Raw genomic sequence first — 15,492 nt, forward strand, 5'->3', positions numbered from 1 at the left:
CTCTTTGTAACTGCAGGGGCTCCTCAGTGGACTGTGTGGAAACTTTGACAGTGTGACGGTGAACGACATGACCACATCCAGCCACATGGAGGTCAACAACGCTCAGAGCTTTGGAGATAGTTGGGCTTTGGGGCAGGTAAGAGTCACCCTCAGGGTTGTTCTGTTCTGGATATTTAAAGGAACCCTCCATGGTTTTTAAGCCGGGCTACCAGACTCAAAACTCACTCACTCACTTTGTTGTTGTTGTTGTTGTTGTTGTGTACACTCGTTAAAATTGCTTCTCCTCTGTTATTTGTGAATGGATTGGGCTGAAATTTGGTAGGTGTAATCAATGGATGTTTACCTATCAACGCTCAGAGCCCGATTTTTTACTTTGTCTGCACATGTGGTCAAAGGTCAACACTACAAGAAGTGAAATCTTTTTAAGACAACAATGCATTTTTTGTTATTGCAATCAAATAAATGAATTTATTTTATTGCATAATTGTGACCATCACCAGCCGTCCCTAAGGAAGGGTAAGAAACTTTATTAAAGGGAAGATATAAAAAGAGAGGGCAGTGTTACACCTAGGTGAGGGGGAAGGGAACAGGGAGGATAGACTCAAGGTAGGAAATGGAAAGGGTGGGGAAGAGTTAATTATTTTAAAGTGACAGTTAAGGCTGGGTTTAAAAAATCGATCAATCGATTAGAATCGATTCTCCTTTGTATAGCCCGTTATCGATTCATAAAATCCTTGAATCGAACCTTTTAATACGTCTCGCTGCCTGTAGATTAGTAGCGCAGCGCCTTGCGCTGCTAAGGGGGAGGGGGTGGGGAGGTCACGCACCGCAGCTCTGCCCAAAAAATATTGTAAGGACGTGTTATCACAGTTTTTTTTTACAGGCTTTAATGGAGGTCGTAGTAAGCTGTAGACAGTAGTCGATGCTAAAGATAAACAATCAAACACACAAAGAACCGTCTAACATCGTCATTCACTCACACTTCCCTGTGGGAATGGAATGTGTTAACACTGTGACTCTTTCCCCGCTTATGCCCACCCATTCCCCAGCCTTCCAGCCAATCAACACTCAGAACACATTTAAACAAAGACACACATTGGCAGAGAAAATGATGCCTTCATGGCCATGGGAAATCATAGTTGTTCCCTGCAATAATGACAATGAGAAAAAAAAAGTGAAAAATGAAGTTTTCTTGAAGTTTACTGTTCACAGGAATTTAAAAGTTTTTTCTTACATTTACCAAAGACCTGACTTATTGCACTTTATGACAATTCAGAATCGTTTTAGTTTCTGGATGTTTGCTTTTATTTAAAATTTACAAAAATCAATCAAAAGTGAATTGTAAATCGAATCGAGAATCGTGAATCAAATCGAATCGGGCCCTTGTGAATCGAATTGATTTGGGAAACTCGAATTGATACCCAGCCCTAGTGAGAGTGAGATGTGAAGTTGTAGTTGTGCATATTGTGCTTATTGTGTTGTGTAATCAAGCCAGTCTGGTGACAAATGTGAAGCTTAGGTATAATGGTGGTGGCTGTGGACAGAAGAAGGAGTGACTGGTAATACCTTAAACAGGTATTTGGGATCAACGTGTCTAAGGTTAAGCCCAGTATGAGTTTTATCCCACATCTCAAGTCATGGCAGTGCATCGTAGACCAATGTATGTGCACAAACCGCTACTGCAAACCCAAGCGCTGCCCCGGGATCGAAGATGCAGCCAGGCCAGCAGAAAGAGCATGGGCGAAAGAGTCCCAGGCCATCCCCTTACAGCCTCCCAGCCTCCCAGATGCCCCCAAGATCCCAAGTCGCGAGGCAGCCACCGCCCCCCACATACACACCCAAGAAAGCCCCAAGGAGCCAAGGACCCAGCGCACCCTGCCACCATGTTACATCCTCAAATATTCCTGGTTTGGAGGCCCCAACCACTGAGGAATTTAATTCAAATTCATATTTAGAATATTTTATTCATCCCCAAGGGGAAAATCAGTTTCAGCTACATCCTGTGCAAGAAAACATGAAAAGACAATCACATATAACATGAGAGTACAGGAGCGGGACTAGTGTGGATCGCAAGCTACTTAGATGAGAAGCGGAAAACATGATGTAAGAAGAGGGAAAAGGCAAGTCCCAAACTGTGCTCCTCCAGTGAGGGGCACAGTGTGGGGTTATGAAAAAACTCCTCGGCACACAGAAACCAATGAAAACACAATTAGAACACATTTCAAGGACATAGCACGTATAATCGGGAGAGGGGACTTGTGAAGAGGGGGATTGCAGACAGACGCTGTGGGGCACATGCGTGCAGCATCCGTCCTGCTGCAACTACGTGGGAGGGAGGGGAGATGGGGGCCAAAGAAGGCATTGAAATATGATCCCTTTCGCTTCATTCTGTACATTTCAGCCCATCGCAGATGATGTGAAACAACCTTGGGTAGATTTAAGTTCAGAAACAAAGTTCCCAGGTGGTGGCGGTGGGGAAGAGGAGGAGGAGGAGGGGACAGAGTGTCTTTGGACACAAACATCCTGGAGAATAGAATAAACTGGCCTTAAACGGCTGGCTGTGGAGAGCCAAATGAAGATAAGGATTTGTTTTTTGGCCGGTTGAGCACAATTTTCCATTCAGTCTTCGGGTCCATCTCTCAAGCAGTATATCCAATATGGTGCCCTTATCTCGAAACCTGAGCTGTCAATTTCTCCAAGTTAGATTCCAACCCACGTGGACGTTCCAAAGTTGCATCTGCTTACTTTTGAGTTTGTTTATCGCATGAGTCTGAGTGTTAAGAGCCCTGCCCAATCCATCACAAATACCTGGCAGCCTTCACAAAACAGCTGCTGACGTAATCCAGATTTTGCGATAGGTCATAGAACTGCCAGCTCAAACCAGCAACATACCTGCTATCATAATTCCAATAATGTAGATGTCTTCCCCATCCTCAGCGGAAAGGATAGACAGACACACGACCCTCCACTCCCAGGGGTCCATCGTGTATCGCGCAAACATTCCATCCGGACAGGTGGGCTCGCCTGTTTTCTTTGTCGAAAAAATTTGGTGATTGCATTGAGAAACCAGCTGCTCAGTTCCAAAATTTCAGTTTTTGGATAGAGATGTAGAAAGAGGATCCTATTAGAGACAAAGCAAGCAACAGGGGCAGATAAGGGAGGGAGAGGGAGCAGAGAAAAATATGTCTGTCTTTGTTGAGAGCAAGAGTAGAAAGGGGGGCTCATTTTAAACCTTCTGTAGAAGAGAATAACAGAAGCAGTAAATAGTGTTTCTGTATTGGAACGGACTCAGGCTGAGGTTTGAATTAAATTCTCAATAACAACAAATAATGGTTTAAATGAAATGTTATTAACTGCCACTCCCCCTGTGCACGCTGCACAGCAACCAAACCAGCCAAAGCAGCGCTCCTCTAATCCGTGTGCGTGTTGCACACTGGGTGAACCTATGAACTCCTCTCTGGTAGCAGGGTTTTTCAATGGGCTTATTGAAGGAAAACCAAAAAAGTGCAGGTATCATTTTATTTTGTTTTAATAATCCATTTTGATCCGATCTGTTCTGAAAGTGTGTCTGCTTGTGTTTAAATGACAGCTGAGGCTCTTTTAGTTTGATACTTTATTTTCAGAATCACATTGGCTGTGCTGCAGCATTAATCCACATACTCAGCTTTGCGTACATGACGTCAGACCAGACGTGAGAGCTTACGATCATGTCAGAATTGATTAATCCCGGAGCTTGCATGAATTTGGTCAAACTCAGATCTGAATGTATGAAAGGTTGAATGAGGGCCAATATGATCATATGAGGCAGTACTGCTGTATGATCTCATCTATCCGAAACGCTTTGTAGCAGTCCAAGATGCCCCCCCCCCCCCCCGACTCCTAAAGTGTTAAATAAGGCTCATCTTTAAAGAACATTAACATGAATATGGAGCAAAGGGCGTTTTCTTCAGCTCAGATCTTAAAATAAATACATTTAGCAGCTTTAAGAGGAATCAGACACTAAATTGAAATCAACCGTGTGTGTGTGTGTCTGTGTGTGTGTGCGTGCGTCCGTGCGTGCGTGCGTGTGTAGTGTGAAAGTGATTATCTCATTGAGCGGCCGTGTGAAGGTGATTTGGGGAGGCAGCCGTACGCCAAGAGGGAATGTGCTCTACTTTACAGCGACGTCTTTGCTCCATGTCACAATGTGGTGAGTCTGTACACGCACACTTACACACTCACTCATACACACATGCCACAGTGCACACAGCCTTAGAAAATGGGACTTTTTTTCCTCAAAGAGGGAAATTATTTAGGAAGTCACCAACTCATTTATTGTGTAGTGCTTTCAGGGCTTGCCACTAGAGGGAGCCATTCTAACATGAGCAGACTTAGGACATCAGTCATCACGGGCAGATCTTCACTGATGTTATAGCAACTAATCTTTGAACATCTTATTTTATTTTTTTCTTTAGAGATTTTTCACAACTTTCAAACTTTAAATATTTTTTGTGAACACGTTCACTGTGTAGATGTTATTTCTGTGAGAAAGACGCACACATTTTTGCTGAGGAGGTGAATGGAGGCTGTCCTCTGGTAAATTAATAAATGATGTTTTTTGGTTCTTTGAACAATTACACCAACATCTATTGGCCTGGCATGTATACTACATGGTTTTTTATGTTTCTAGAGGTCTCATGTAAACAGATCATTTTGAAAATGTGTATGTGGGACTTTGATTTGATTTGATTTATTTGTTTTGATCCTGTAAATGACAACTTAAAAACAGTTTAAGATAAATATTAACATCAAGAAATAACAACCAAACAGTATCTTGCATCTTCAAATCTTACACATCTTAGTTTACATGACCGAAAAGGAGTATTAAGAAGTATAAACTAATCTAATCCTACCCCTTTAATTTTCCCTATATTTCTAAACCTAAACATTAACAAAGTCAAAATTATGTTTTACGCTCCGTTTATCTGTCAATCTGAAGGTCAGTGTGTTAGCAAGATAACTCGAAAAGTTATGAACGGATTTGGATGAAACTTTCAGGATAAATGATAAATGACACAAGAAACAGGTGATTACATTTTGGTGATGTTCTGGCTACAAAAAGAAAATATATAGATATCCCATTCATTTTCCCATCCACACTGTGGAACTTCTTGTAGATGATAATAATGCATCGGATTGTATATAACGCTTTATCATAGACGCTGGTTTCAAAGGTTCTCCGAGTCAACAGCTCAATGTTGACAGGTAGTCATGGTAACACAGTTTTTGACAGGTAGTCATGGTAATCCTGAGTTTACCATGTTACCGGGACCGGTATGTTAGCTGAGCTTGAGCTGCTTGGTGGAGGTCTGCACTCTCCGAGTGCTTTTCTAGTTATTGTATTTGCAAAATACAATGCTATTGTAGAACTTATTATTATTTTTCTTCCACAACTCCTTTGTCTTGGAACTCCTCCTAGGCTATTAATGCACCACTAATGACACAGATGTCATCTCCTTGGGACAACCAAAATTTTTCATATCTCTATGAATATTTATCGTAGAAGTTCCATTTATGAAAAGTTGATCTTTTGTGGAGTATTTTATTTAACTGGACCAAAGCTGTACAACCTACCAGTAAAAAGATTGGTAGGGGCCAAAGTTCATGACGTCCCAAAAAAAAACAAAAAAATCCTTTTTTCCCTAAAACTTGTCCAGAAATTGAGATACAGTGCTCAGACTGGTACCATTGAACAACATTTCCTTTCAATGTGTGACCATGAGCATCGCACATTGATCAGTCTTCTGTTTTTCCTGCATTATTACAACAACAAAATACACACAATGAGATGTCTTTCACTATAACAATTCTATTTGCCAAATACGTATTCGCTTTTGCGAATACAGGTCTTGCCTAGTTATTATTATTATTGTTTATTACGTTCACCATACCTCCTTTACAAATATATGTAGCATATCCCGCAATTTATTAGTCCAAATAACATGCTAATTATTTATCTACGAACCTCTAAATAGTCATGTCTTTAAGTGTCTTTTTAAAAAGAATTATGCTCAGAATTTTTTTAAATTCATTGCTTGGTCTGTTCCACAGTTTAACTTCACTTTGGAAACAAAAATGAAAATAAATAAAGCAAAACGTTGTGTAAACAGGATAATAAAAGTAATAGAACTCTGGGCTAACATGTCCTCACTCTAAGAAATAAAGTTATTCATGTTATTTTCTGCACCGTATTCTGTAACTGACTAAGCAGCTTTTGAAACCCTTTAACTTTATAAATGATGCTACAGAGTCTCAAAAATGAAATGCATTGTGTGTGTTTGTTTGGAGATCATATGACACTCTTCTACCCAGAGGTAGAGCCACATTTCTTTGTCCTGATCTGATCACTTCTCTGAATTATTAAAACTACTCGTGTGTGTGTGTGTGTGTGTGTGTGTGTGTGTGTGTGTGTGTGCGTGTGTGTGTGTGTGTGTGTGTGTGTGTGTGTGTGCGCGCGTGTGCGTGTGTTTTCAGGTGGACGTGGCCTGGTTCTACAGGAACTGTCTGACAGACACGTGTAACTGTAACCGTGGCGGTGACTGTGAGTGCCTCTGTACCTCCATTGCTGCGTACGCACACAAGTGTTGTCAACAAGGGGTGGCGGTCCACTGGAGGTCCCCGTCCGTCTGCTGTGAGCACAAACACATACACAGACACACACACACCTGGTTCTCTCACTCCTTATTTCTTCCTCCTCTGTCTCTCTTTCAGCGTATGATTGTGAATACCTGAATCAAGGTCAGTAAGAGTCTGTTTAAGGTGATTTGTTTTCTTGGTTTTCCATTGAATTCCTTCCTTGTTTTTGTACTTTTCCCAGAGCTAGGTGACGGCCCGTTCTCCGTGGTGAGTGCCGTCTACAACGACACAATGTTTGGAGTGAACCGCAGCAGCAGCTCAGTGTTTCCACTAGTGAGGGACAGAATGAGGCCTGCAACGGGCGTCCTGTTTAACTTCATGATTACTGCAGGATTAAGGAAGGACAGAACGTCCCGTAAGTGGCTTTCACACAGTTTAACGCATGGGTTCTCAACCTTGGGGTCAGGACCCCATTTGGGGTCAGGATACAATGGAGATGATTGCCAGATGCCTTCATTTATGCTTATTTTTACAAATTTTCTGTAACGCCACCAAACTTGCCATATTTCAACCTATTTTGATCCATTTTTCTTGCCATATTTTTGTTCCTTTTAATTAATTTTTGCTACATCATTACTCCAGTTTCTGCCACTTCTCCATAAAAACTCAATGCCTTTTCTGCACATTTTCAGCACTTATAAACCCTTTCCACCACTTTTCCCACCTAATGTTGCATATGTTGTAGAGGTTAGTTCGGGCCCAAAAAATTCAGCCCGACCCGGGCCCGTGGGCATAAAGCCGACCCGAGCCCGACCCATTAACTTATATTGTAGGCCCGAGCCCAAAGCAAACCCAACATAAATTATTATTTTATTGAACGTATTGCTCCCGGTGTAGTGAAAACACCTGTAGATTAATAGCACAGTGCCTCGGGCAGCGAGAGGGGAGGGAGGAGGGGCGTGCACACACGCATCGCAGCTTTGCCCAAAAGGTATTGTATTGATGTGACTCCAGCCATTATCACAGTTTTACAGGCTTTATGGGAGGTCGTAGTAACACGGCAAAAATAAACAATCAAACACACAAAGAACCGTCTTACACCGTCAAACACTCACACTACTGTGGGAACAGAATTGTTCACTCTTTTCCCCGCTTACGCCTGCCTTTTCCCCAGCCTCCCAGCCAATCAACACTCAGAACACATGTAAACAAAGACACACATTGGCAGAGAAAGCTGGACATAACCATGATGCCTTCTTGGCCATGGGAAATCTCAGCATCAGTTAACCACTGAATACACACAAGTGGAACAAAACCAGAACATAGAACCCAGTCCGTTACAGCATTGCAGACCAGACCAGATGGCCCGTGCGTGGAGCGCAGACCTGACTGAAGCACGCAATCATATTTGTTCCCTGCGCTCCAGCAACAAGTGAGGAATGAACAAAATCAGCAAATAATATTCAGTGAATGTGAATGCTGAACAACAAAAAATAATAATAATGTAATAGAGATTTAAAAAAAAAAAGTGAAAAATTAAGCCAGAGCCCATCCCGGCCCGACAAGTGAGCGGGAAAATGAGGCTTGGGCCAAGAATCTAAACTCTAATATGTTGACCCATAATTGTCACTTTTAACCTCTTTTTTTACCATATATCATGCTTATTTTTTCAAATTTAACCACTTTCACGATTTGTCATGCCCATTATTTGCCAGTTTAAACCATATGCTGTAAAAAGAATAGACGGGACAAGCTCACGGGGAAGTGAAGCTTTTTTTAGAGCTCCCCCTGCTGACTGGCTGCAGTATAGGCCATAAACCCCGCCTCCTCAATAATAACGGATGGGATGTGGGTCAAACTGTAAAAAACATAATTTTTTTCCAAACTTAAACTCTGCTGTGATCATTAGTTATTATCACCCTACATTGTGTTCAAGTGCTCATTTCTCTGTGAAGTTTGTTTTAAATAAGTTATTTGAGGTTGAAAAATGAGATTTTACATCCTATATGACAATGATTGACAGCTGCAGATCTTGCGTAGCTCTCTTTGTTAATGGTAGTTACGTCATGAAGAATAGCCGAGACGTCATTTAACTAGATATTTGAGTTGAAATATATCCTGGTTTTGTACTAACCTCTATGATCTGAACAAGCCCTTGGTAGAATTTCCAGCGGGAAAGACAGTTACATTTTTGGCGTAGCTGGGCTGCGTAAGTCATCAGGGCAGTACGCTAAAAGAGCGGGACATGTTACCAGGGCTCCTCCCGCCGGACCTTACTGTGCAGACTCTGGCTCCAAATGACGTAAATTTGGCAAGATGGAAGCCCCCCTAAGCGCTGTATTTTGGCCCACTGGTTTAAACTAATTGTTCCTACTTTTTTCTGCTACTTTTAAGCTAATACTGACACTTTGAACAATTTTTACTACTTTTTCTGTATGTTTTTTACCAGTGTAATTTGAAACTTTTAACCAATTTCTGTGGTTTTTAAAATCCCATTTAACCACCTTTTCTACCATTTTTGGTCAATTTTAACCCATTTTAATTCTGATTAAAACAAGGATTTACAGTTCATCTTTGACATTAATATATACTATGGGCCGTTTGATAGTAAATTTCAAAAAATCTCTCCCCTTTATTCTCCCTTATAGATGACACTGTCTCCACATGACTGTTCTTCAATGTTCATGTCTGTGTTCAACCACCTTTAGGTATAGTGGGGGTCGCCGGTCTCTGGAACCTTTTTTGTGTGGTCACGGGCTGAAAAGGTTGAGAACCACTGCTTTAACTAACAAGTTCACTCTATGATGTTCCTAATGAACCATCCTTCATGGTGTCAGGCATTCCTGTGGTGTCACTGGAATCAGCAGAGAGACCAAACTACTTCCTGGTGGTGTCTGAACACGGCCGTCTGCAGCTGGAGCGATGGAGTCGAGAAATGGAGTTCGGAGGCAGAGCGACCTTCATTCAGCACCAGGGCCTGTTTCATTCAGGCCACACCTCCTTTGAACTCATCGGCCAACCAGGAGTGTTTTTGACCCTGAGCCATGCCGCTGCACGGGCGCAGCGATACGACACGTCAGAAAACTTCAAAAGCAGCAGCAGCTTCTCTCTGGAAGGTCAGAAACCCAAGAAATACTGTGTATGTCTGAGTAATGAGGAATGAAGAAATTGAACATTCCTCAATTGATGAAGTCATCAGCATGAGCAGCTCATGTGATATACTGTATCAATTAACATTTGTTTGCAGTTATTAAATACACAAACACAACCATTGAGGTCTGAAAAACAGGATGAATAAAACCTATTTTAAAGCCAACATTATTATTATTATTATTATTATTATTATTATTATTATTATTATTATTATTATTATTATTAGGGCCCAAGCACAACGGTAATGCACCTCGTTTTTATTATTTATTTATTTGCGGCAAAATGATTGCATTTTTGAGGGCCTAAACATGTACATAAACTCTTGAAAATTTGTATGCATATTAGGACTGGCAAAAATTGTGATATTTTGGGGGAATTGCCCATGTGAATGGCAAAATGACTCAATAGCGCCACCTTGAAAATTGTATTGGTTCCCAGCTTGGACTGATGACATCTTCAATGTGGAACTTCTGCAAAATTCTGACATCATCACTCTCTACCAGTGTTGGAACGTTACTTTAGAAAAGTAATTAGTTATAGTTACTCACTACTTGTTCCAAAAAGTAACTGAGTTAGTAACTGAATTACTCTATAATGAAAGTAACTCATTACCAAGTAAAGTAACTCTTTGCGTTACTGTTAAAAAAAAAAAAAAAAAAAGTTGCTATATGTCAAAGAATTCAGATTTTTTAGATGCGTGTGTCGCGAGGTGCTCCATTACATTTGAGTTGTTTACAACGGATGTCAACAAAGTCTTCACTCCTGGATATAATGAACACTTCACATGCACGTTCTTGCCTTTGACCACAATTAATTTAAAGTAGTGTTTGTATCGTCACCTTAAAAAGAGTTTTCTCAATGCTTGTAAATGTCATTGAAATCTGTGAAAATAATAAAGTTCACGTTTAATTTGAAACGCCTTCATTGATAAACATTGTAACAAGTAACTTTTTAGACTTGCGCGCATGGGAGAATAGAGCCCTAAGTGGGAGCTTAAGTAGAGTTGTCAATTATGGCCAAATGAGTATGTGTTTGAAGGTTGGATGTACAAAGAGGTGTACATACTCTGTAGTGTCATAAAGGGGTATATTTACGGGTGCAAAGTAAAATAGCGTGTGCGATTTCCCTGGTTTAATTCTATGGGGCATGCGCATGATAAACTAATAAATAAAGTTTGCACCAATATTTTCTGGACTTAAGCAAATGGATAATAAATCTCCCTGAGCATCCCCTGTCCTTAGACCCTACTTCGGCAAGGAAAAACTCGAAAATTAATTACACACAGACATGTTATAAGTTCATACATTTTTACATGTACATTACATTTATATAGAAAGTATTTGAGAGCTTGTTTGTATGATCTCATTCATTGTTTGTCCATATTACTTTTTAAAATTTTGCTTTCTGTCTTTTGTCTTTATTTTTTCATGTTCAAAATAAACTAAACTAAACACGTGGTGAAAATATCAGCGTTTATAATGCCGTGTTCGCGGAGCAGTGTGCATGTTTTGCTGTTCGCTTTGAGGACAGCCAATGCCATTGGCCACCAATAACTTCCGGGAACTATTTGAGGTTATTTTTAACTTTCGTTGTTGCAACTTTCTCTCTAAATGGCTCTGTGGGCGTGTGGCTATGAAGCCCCTCCCCCCCTCGTGTCCCATCCTTAAATCAATGCAGTTATTGACAACAAATTACCTATTATCCCAGTTATGTTATTGCCTGCCAATAACTTCCGGGTTCGCTGATCGCTTTGAGCACAGCCATTGCTATTGGCCGCCAATAACTTCCGGGAACTATTTGACTCTCTGTTGTCGCAACTCTCTCTCTAAACGGCTCGGTGTGCGTGCGGCTATGATGCCCCTCCCCCCTTTCATGTCCTGTCTGTAATTCAATGCAGTTATTGATGACAAATTACCTAAAATCCCAGTTATGTCACTCGGAATCAGTGGATTCGAATTGGCCGCCAATAACTTCCGGGAACTATTTAAGTCTCTCTAAACGGCTTTGTGTGCGTGCGGCCGCGTGATGTCCTCAACTGGAACCGGAAGTACCGCGCTTGATACCGCGAGGGAGCCGTAATCTCAAAATAAAATAAAAATAAACGTTTTGAAATGTAACCAAAACAATCAAAAATAATGCATGCACGCACTTGGCATGTGCAAGCTTTAAAAAAAGTTTCAGGTTGAAAGTATATATGTGCTCACTTTAATTTCAAGTGTGCATCACTTGCCTGATGATACACATTTTATGAAACATCATGCGGTAAAATCCTCATGCGTCATTGACCCAAATACAAACGAAGCTCTGATTGCACAAACTTACTAAAATAGACAATCACGCAGCTTTTTTTATGTATTGAAGCAAAATGCCTGTGTTGTTTTTGTTTCCTCCTTGTTGCAGAAAGCACTTTTGTTATCCCGTACCGACTGATGTGTGAATGGCGTTACCATGCTTGCGCTAGTCCGTGCGTCCACACCTGCAGCGATCCTGACGCCACGCGTTGTCAGTTCCTCCCTCAGTAAGTGATTTGCTTCGTTAAAATGTTAAAGCATAATCTGTGTGATATAAATATTGTGAGTATGTTACAGCGTGGAAGGATGTTTCCCACGATGTCCAAAGAACATGGTCCTGGATGAAGTCACCAGGAGATGTGTCTACATGGAGGACTGTGAGTACAGGCACATGTTCATCAACGGGAGACTAAACTACAAACAATTACTAATTAATGTTTGACATAGGTTTTATGTTTTTTCTCTTTTGTTTTATACAGTAGTCCCTCACTATATTGCGGCTCACCTTTTCGACCTCAGTGTTTCACGGATTTTTTTACAGTGCAATTTTACAGCGTATGAACGCGCATTGTGTTTTGCTTCCTGATTGGCTAATGCTGCGTTCACCCACCAGCGACACATCCAACTTGGTGTGTTTCACTGCCTGTTAAAGCAAGGAGCTGCGCCCTTTTTCTCCTCTCACAAACATAACCACCAGTGGAAAAAAAGTTGGTGTGATTAGCGGCTAATGCTATTCTAGCTCAGTGCTACAGTGAGAACTTTTACCTGCTACTACCACCTCCTCGCTGATTCTCCTCCACACTAAATCTTAGTGTTGTAGTAGTCAAGACCGTTCTTGGTCTCGAGACCAAATTTTAAAGGTCTCGGTCTCGTCTCGAACTCGGAAAGCATTTTGACTCGGTCTTGTCTCGGCCTCGGGATTTTCCCTCAAGACCGTTCGAGACCAGCACTAATTCCTGCTATTTTTAAACTTTTTTATAATGTGATAATAACAAGGAGAAGAACTAGATAAAACAATCCTTTATTCATTCTTTAATCCACCCCGTATAATGACCACAACCTTCCTTAATGTGACTGAGTGATGCGTGTGTGTGTGTGTGTGTGTGTGTGCGTACGTACCGCGGAGCGTAAGAGAGAAAGAAACTAATCACTGGTAAAAATCCCAGTAAAACTCCGGAAAACAATCACCATGAATAAATATTATCTCCCTGGTAAAGACAGTAGCTTTAACAACAGGTAAAATGATAAACTGGTGATATTACAGCCTGTGAATGCAGTACAGGGATGCATTTACTCCGCCTCTGGGTCCTAGCTCCTGCCGGCCGGTGAAGCCTGTTCCGTTTACCGTGTTTACCGAGGTCCGTGTGTGTTTAATAAGTCCGTGTGTGACCTCGTGAAAGTCCGCATGTTTATGCCTCTGTCCATCCACTCTTTTATATCCATGTCTTTTAAGGCTTTTATTAAATAATGTCGGCTGTAGTCCGGGCCACCACCATCTTGTCGCGCAAAGCGCAGAATGAGTCAAATAACTGTAAAGAGGTCTTATATTAGCCTATTTTCTTTTAAAATGGTGTTTTTTTGTGGCTTTAGACTCCAATTACATTTATGTATATAATATGTTCCCAACAATATAAACAGGTTCACAATATAATTATTTTTTATAGTTTCTGTTTCTACTGTATCCAGAATAATAATAATCTTTCTCAACAAGAACTGTTGACTGATTTGTCACATGACTGTTTGTAGTTTTATTTCAGCAAGTTTCACTTTTACAGTTACAGTTGGGGACCTTTGTAAATGAATATCCTAGTTACATTACAGCAACCAAATTAAACTATACCAACTAAGTGAATTAATAAAAATGGCCTGTGTAAAGGTTTTCAAATTAAAAAATTTACTTGTGAACTTTGTGACCTGTTGACCTGCACAACTCAAAGAATCAGAATCAAGAATCATTATTTCTTGGCAGAAATACTTTTAAACACTTGTACATTCAGCAGACATAAAAATCTTGTTTTCAAATATGTAGAATAATTGTGAATTTATCAATAGCAGTAGTAGTTTTAATATTTTACTTAATTTTTTGCAGCCACTTTTTTTCTCCGTCAAATGTATTTAAAATAAACTAAAATGAAAGAGAGAATGTTATTTAACTGTCGAACCTTGTCATAATTTTATTTATTTATTTATTTTTTTAAATTTAAAAAAAAATGTTTATGATCTTGGACTCGGTTTCAGCTTGTCTTGGTCTTGGTCTTGACTCGGTCTCGGCTCCCGAAAGACTTGGTCTTGTCTTGGTCTCGGTGCATTCTGGTCTTGGGCAAGTCTTGTTCTCGAATAGTGTGGTCTTGAACACAACACTACAAAATCCTTCCTAGTGCAGTCCCGGTTATAAAAGCCATGTCATACAGCTCCAGGTGGTCACACACAGTTTCTACTCCATGGTTGAATGGTGAACAGACTGGTGTCCGTGTTGACGGCCTGACGTCATCATCAACAAAGACTCTGAATGCGTTCGTCATTAATGTCTGATCGCTAGCAGTGTGACTCTGAAGTGCTGTATGTTTGAAAACAGGTTTATGTTTTAAAATCTACGAAGGTTTGAACTTTGAGAGTGTTTAAACAAGAGAGAAATGTTCATTCCTGTCTGAGAAAAGTGTATAAAGTGTGTGGTGAAGAGTTTCACAGTGTTAAAACATGTATAATAATTGTAAAAAATACAACTGACTACTTCGCGGATTTCGCCTATTGCGGGTTATTTTTAGAACGAAAAAACGAGGGACCACTGTACTTAGTTTTTTAATTAACACCATTTGTTGTTTTATTGTTTTATTCTGTCCTTTTCATCAAAAACTTTAAATCTGCATGTATTTTGTGAAGAGCAGCCTCACTAGTGTTTTCCAAAAACTATATTAGTGAGGATGCAAGAGGCTATTATTCTATGTAATGGCTGATGGGTCCTTTAATGTTTGTCACCAGCCAATCAGGAGCCAGCAGAAGGAAATGCTCACCTTTGATGTTTGTCACCATCAGTTACTTAGTTACAGTTACTTAGTTACAGTTACATAGTTACAATTACGTAGTTCCAGGTACATGGTTCCAGTTACATAGGTACAGTTATTTAGTTACAGTTACTCTGTTAGTTACTTAGTTACTGTTACATAGTTACAGTTAAATATATAACTGTGACCATGGCAACAGTAATAGCTGCTGGGTCCACTGATGTTTGTCACCAGCCATTCAGGAGTCAGCAGATCAATGATCAGATAGATCATTGGAGGAGGGATGCATTTTCTTTTCTTTTTACTTTAAAAATGAGATTTTAAATGTTTAAATGTCTAACTAAATTTTAAAGAAGGTCATTCTTTATATTTTGCTTGAACAGAGACAGATGCATGAAATGTCTTACAGTACACGTCATCACATTTAGGTT

The 15,492-nt window shown here is 40.3% G+C and overlaps 1 protein-coding gene across 3 annotated transcripts in view; it reads left to right on the forward strand.

Annotated features, from left to right (window-relative positions):
• otogl (otogelin-like) overlaps positions 1-15,492 on the forward strand; it is a 93,357-nt gene that overhangs the window by 39,900 nt on the left and 37,965 nt on the right. For all 3 annotated transcript variants that reach the window (XM_028450720.1, XM_028450721.1, XM_028450722.1), the window contains exons 28-35: positions 17-136; positions 4,073-4,189; positions 6,514-6,670; positions 6,751-6,777; positions 6,857-7,030; positions 9,453-9,731; positions 12,169-12,286; positions 12,357-12,436. In XM_028450720.1, the coding sequence (XP_028306521.1) occupies positions 17-136; positions 4,073-4,189; positions 6,514-6,670; positions 6,751-6,777; positions 6,857-7,030; positions 9,453-9,731; positions 12,169-12,286; positions 12,357-12,436 (1,072 nt within the window). The remainder of the gene's footprint in view (positions 1-16; positions 137-4,072; positions 4,190-6,513; positions 6,671-6,750; positions 6,778-6,856; positions 7,031-9,452; positions 9,732-12,168; positions 12,287-12,356; positions 12,437-15,492) is intronic.

Source organism: Gouania willdenowi, chromosome 6, assembly GCF_900634775.1.
Source record: "Gouania willdenowi chromosome 6, fGouWil2.1, whole genome shotgun sequence".
Taxonomy (NCBI): Eukaryota; Metazoa; Chordata; class Actinopteri; order Blenniiformes; family Gobiesocidae; genus Gouania; species Gouania willdenowi.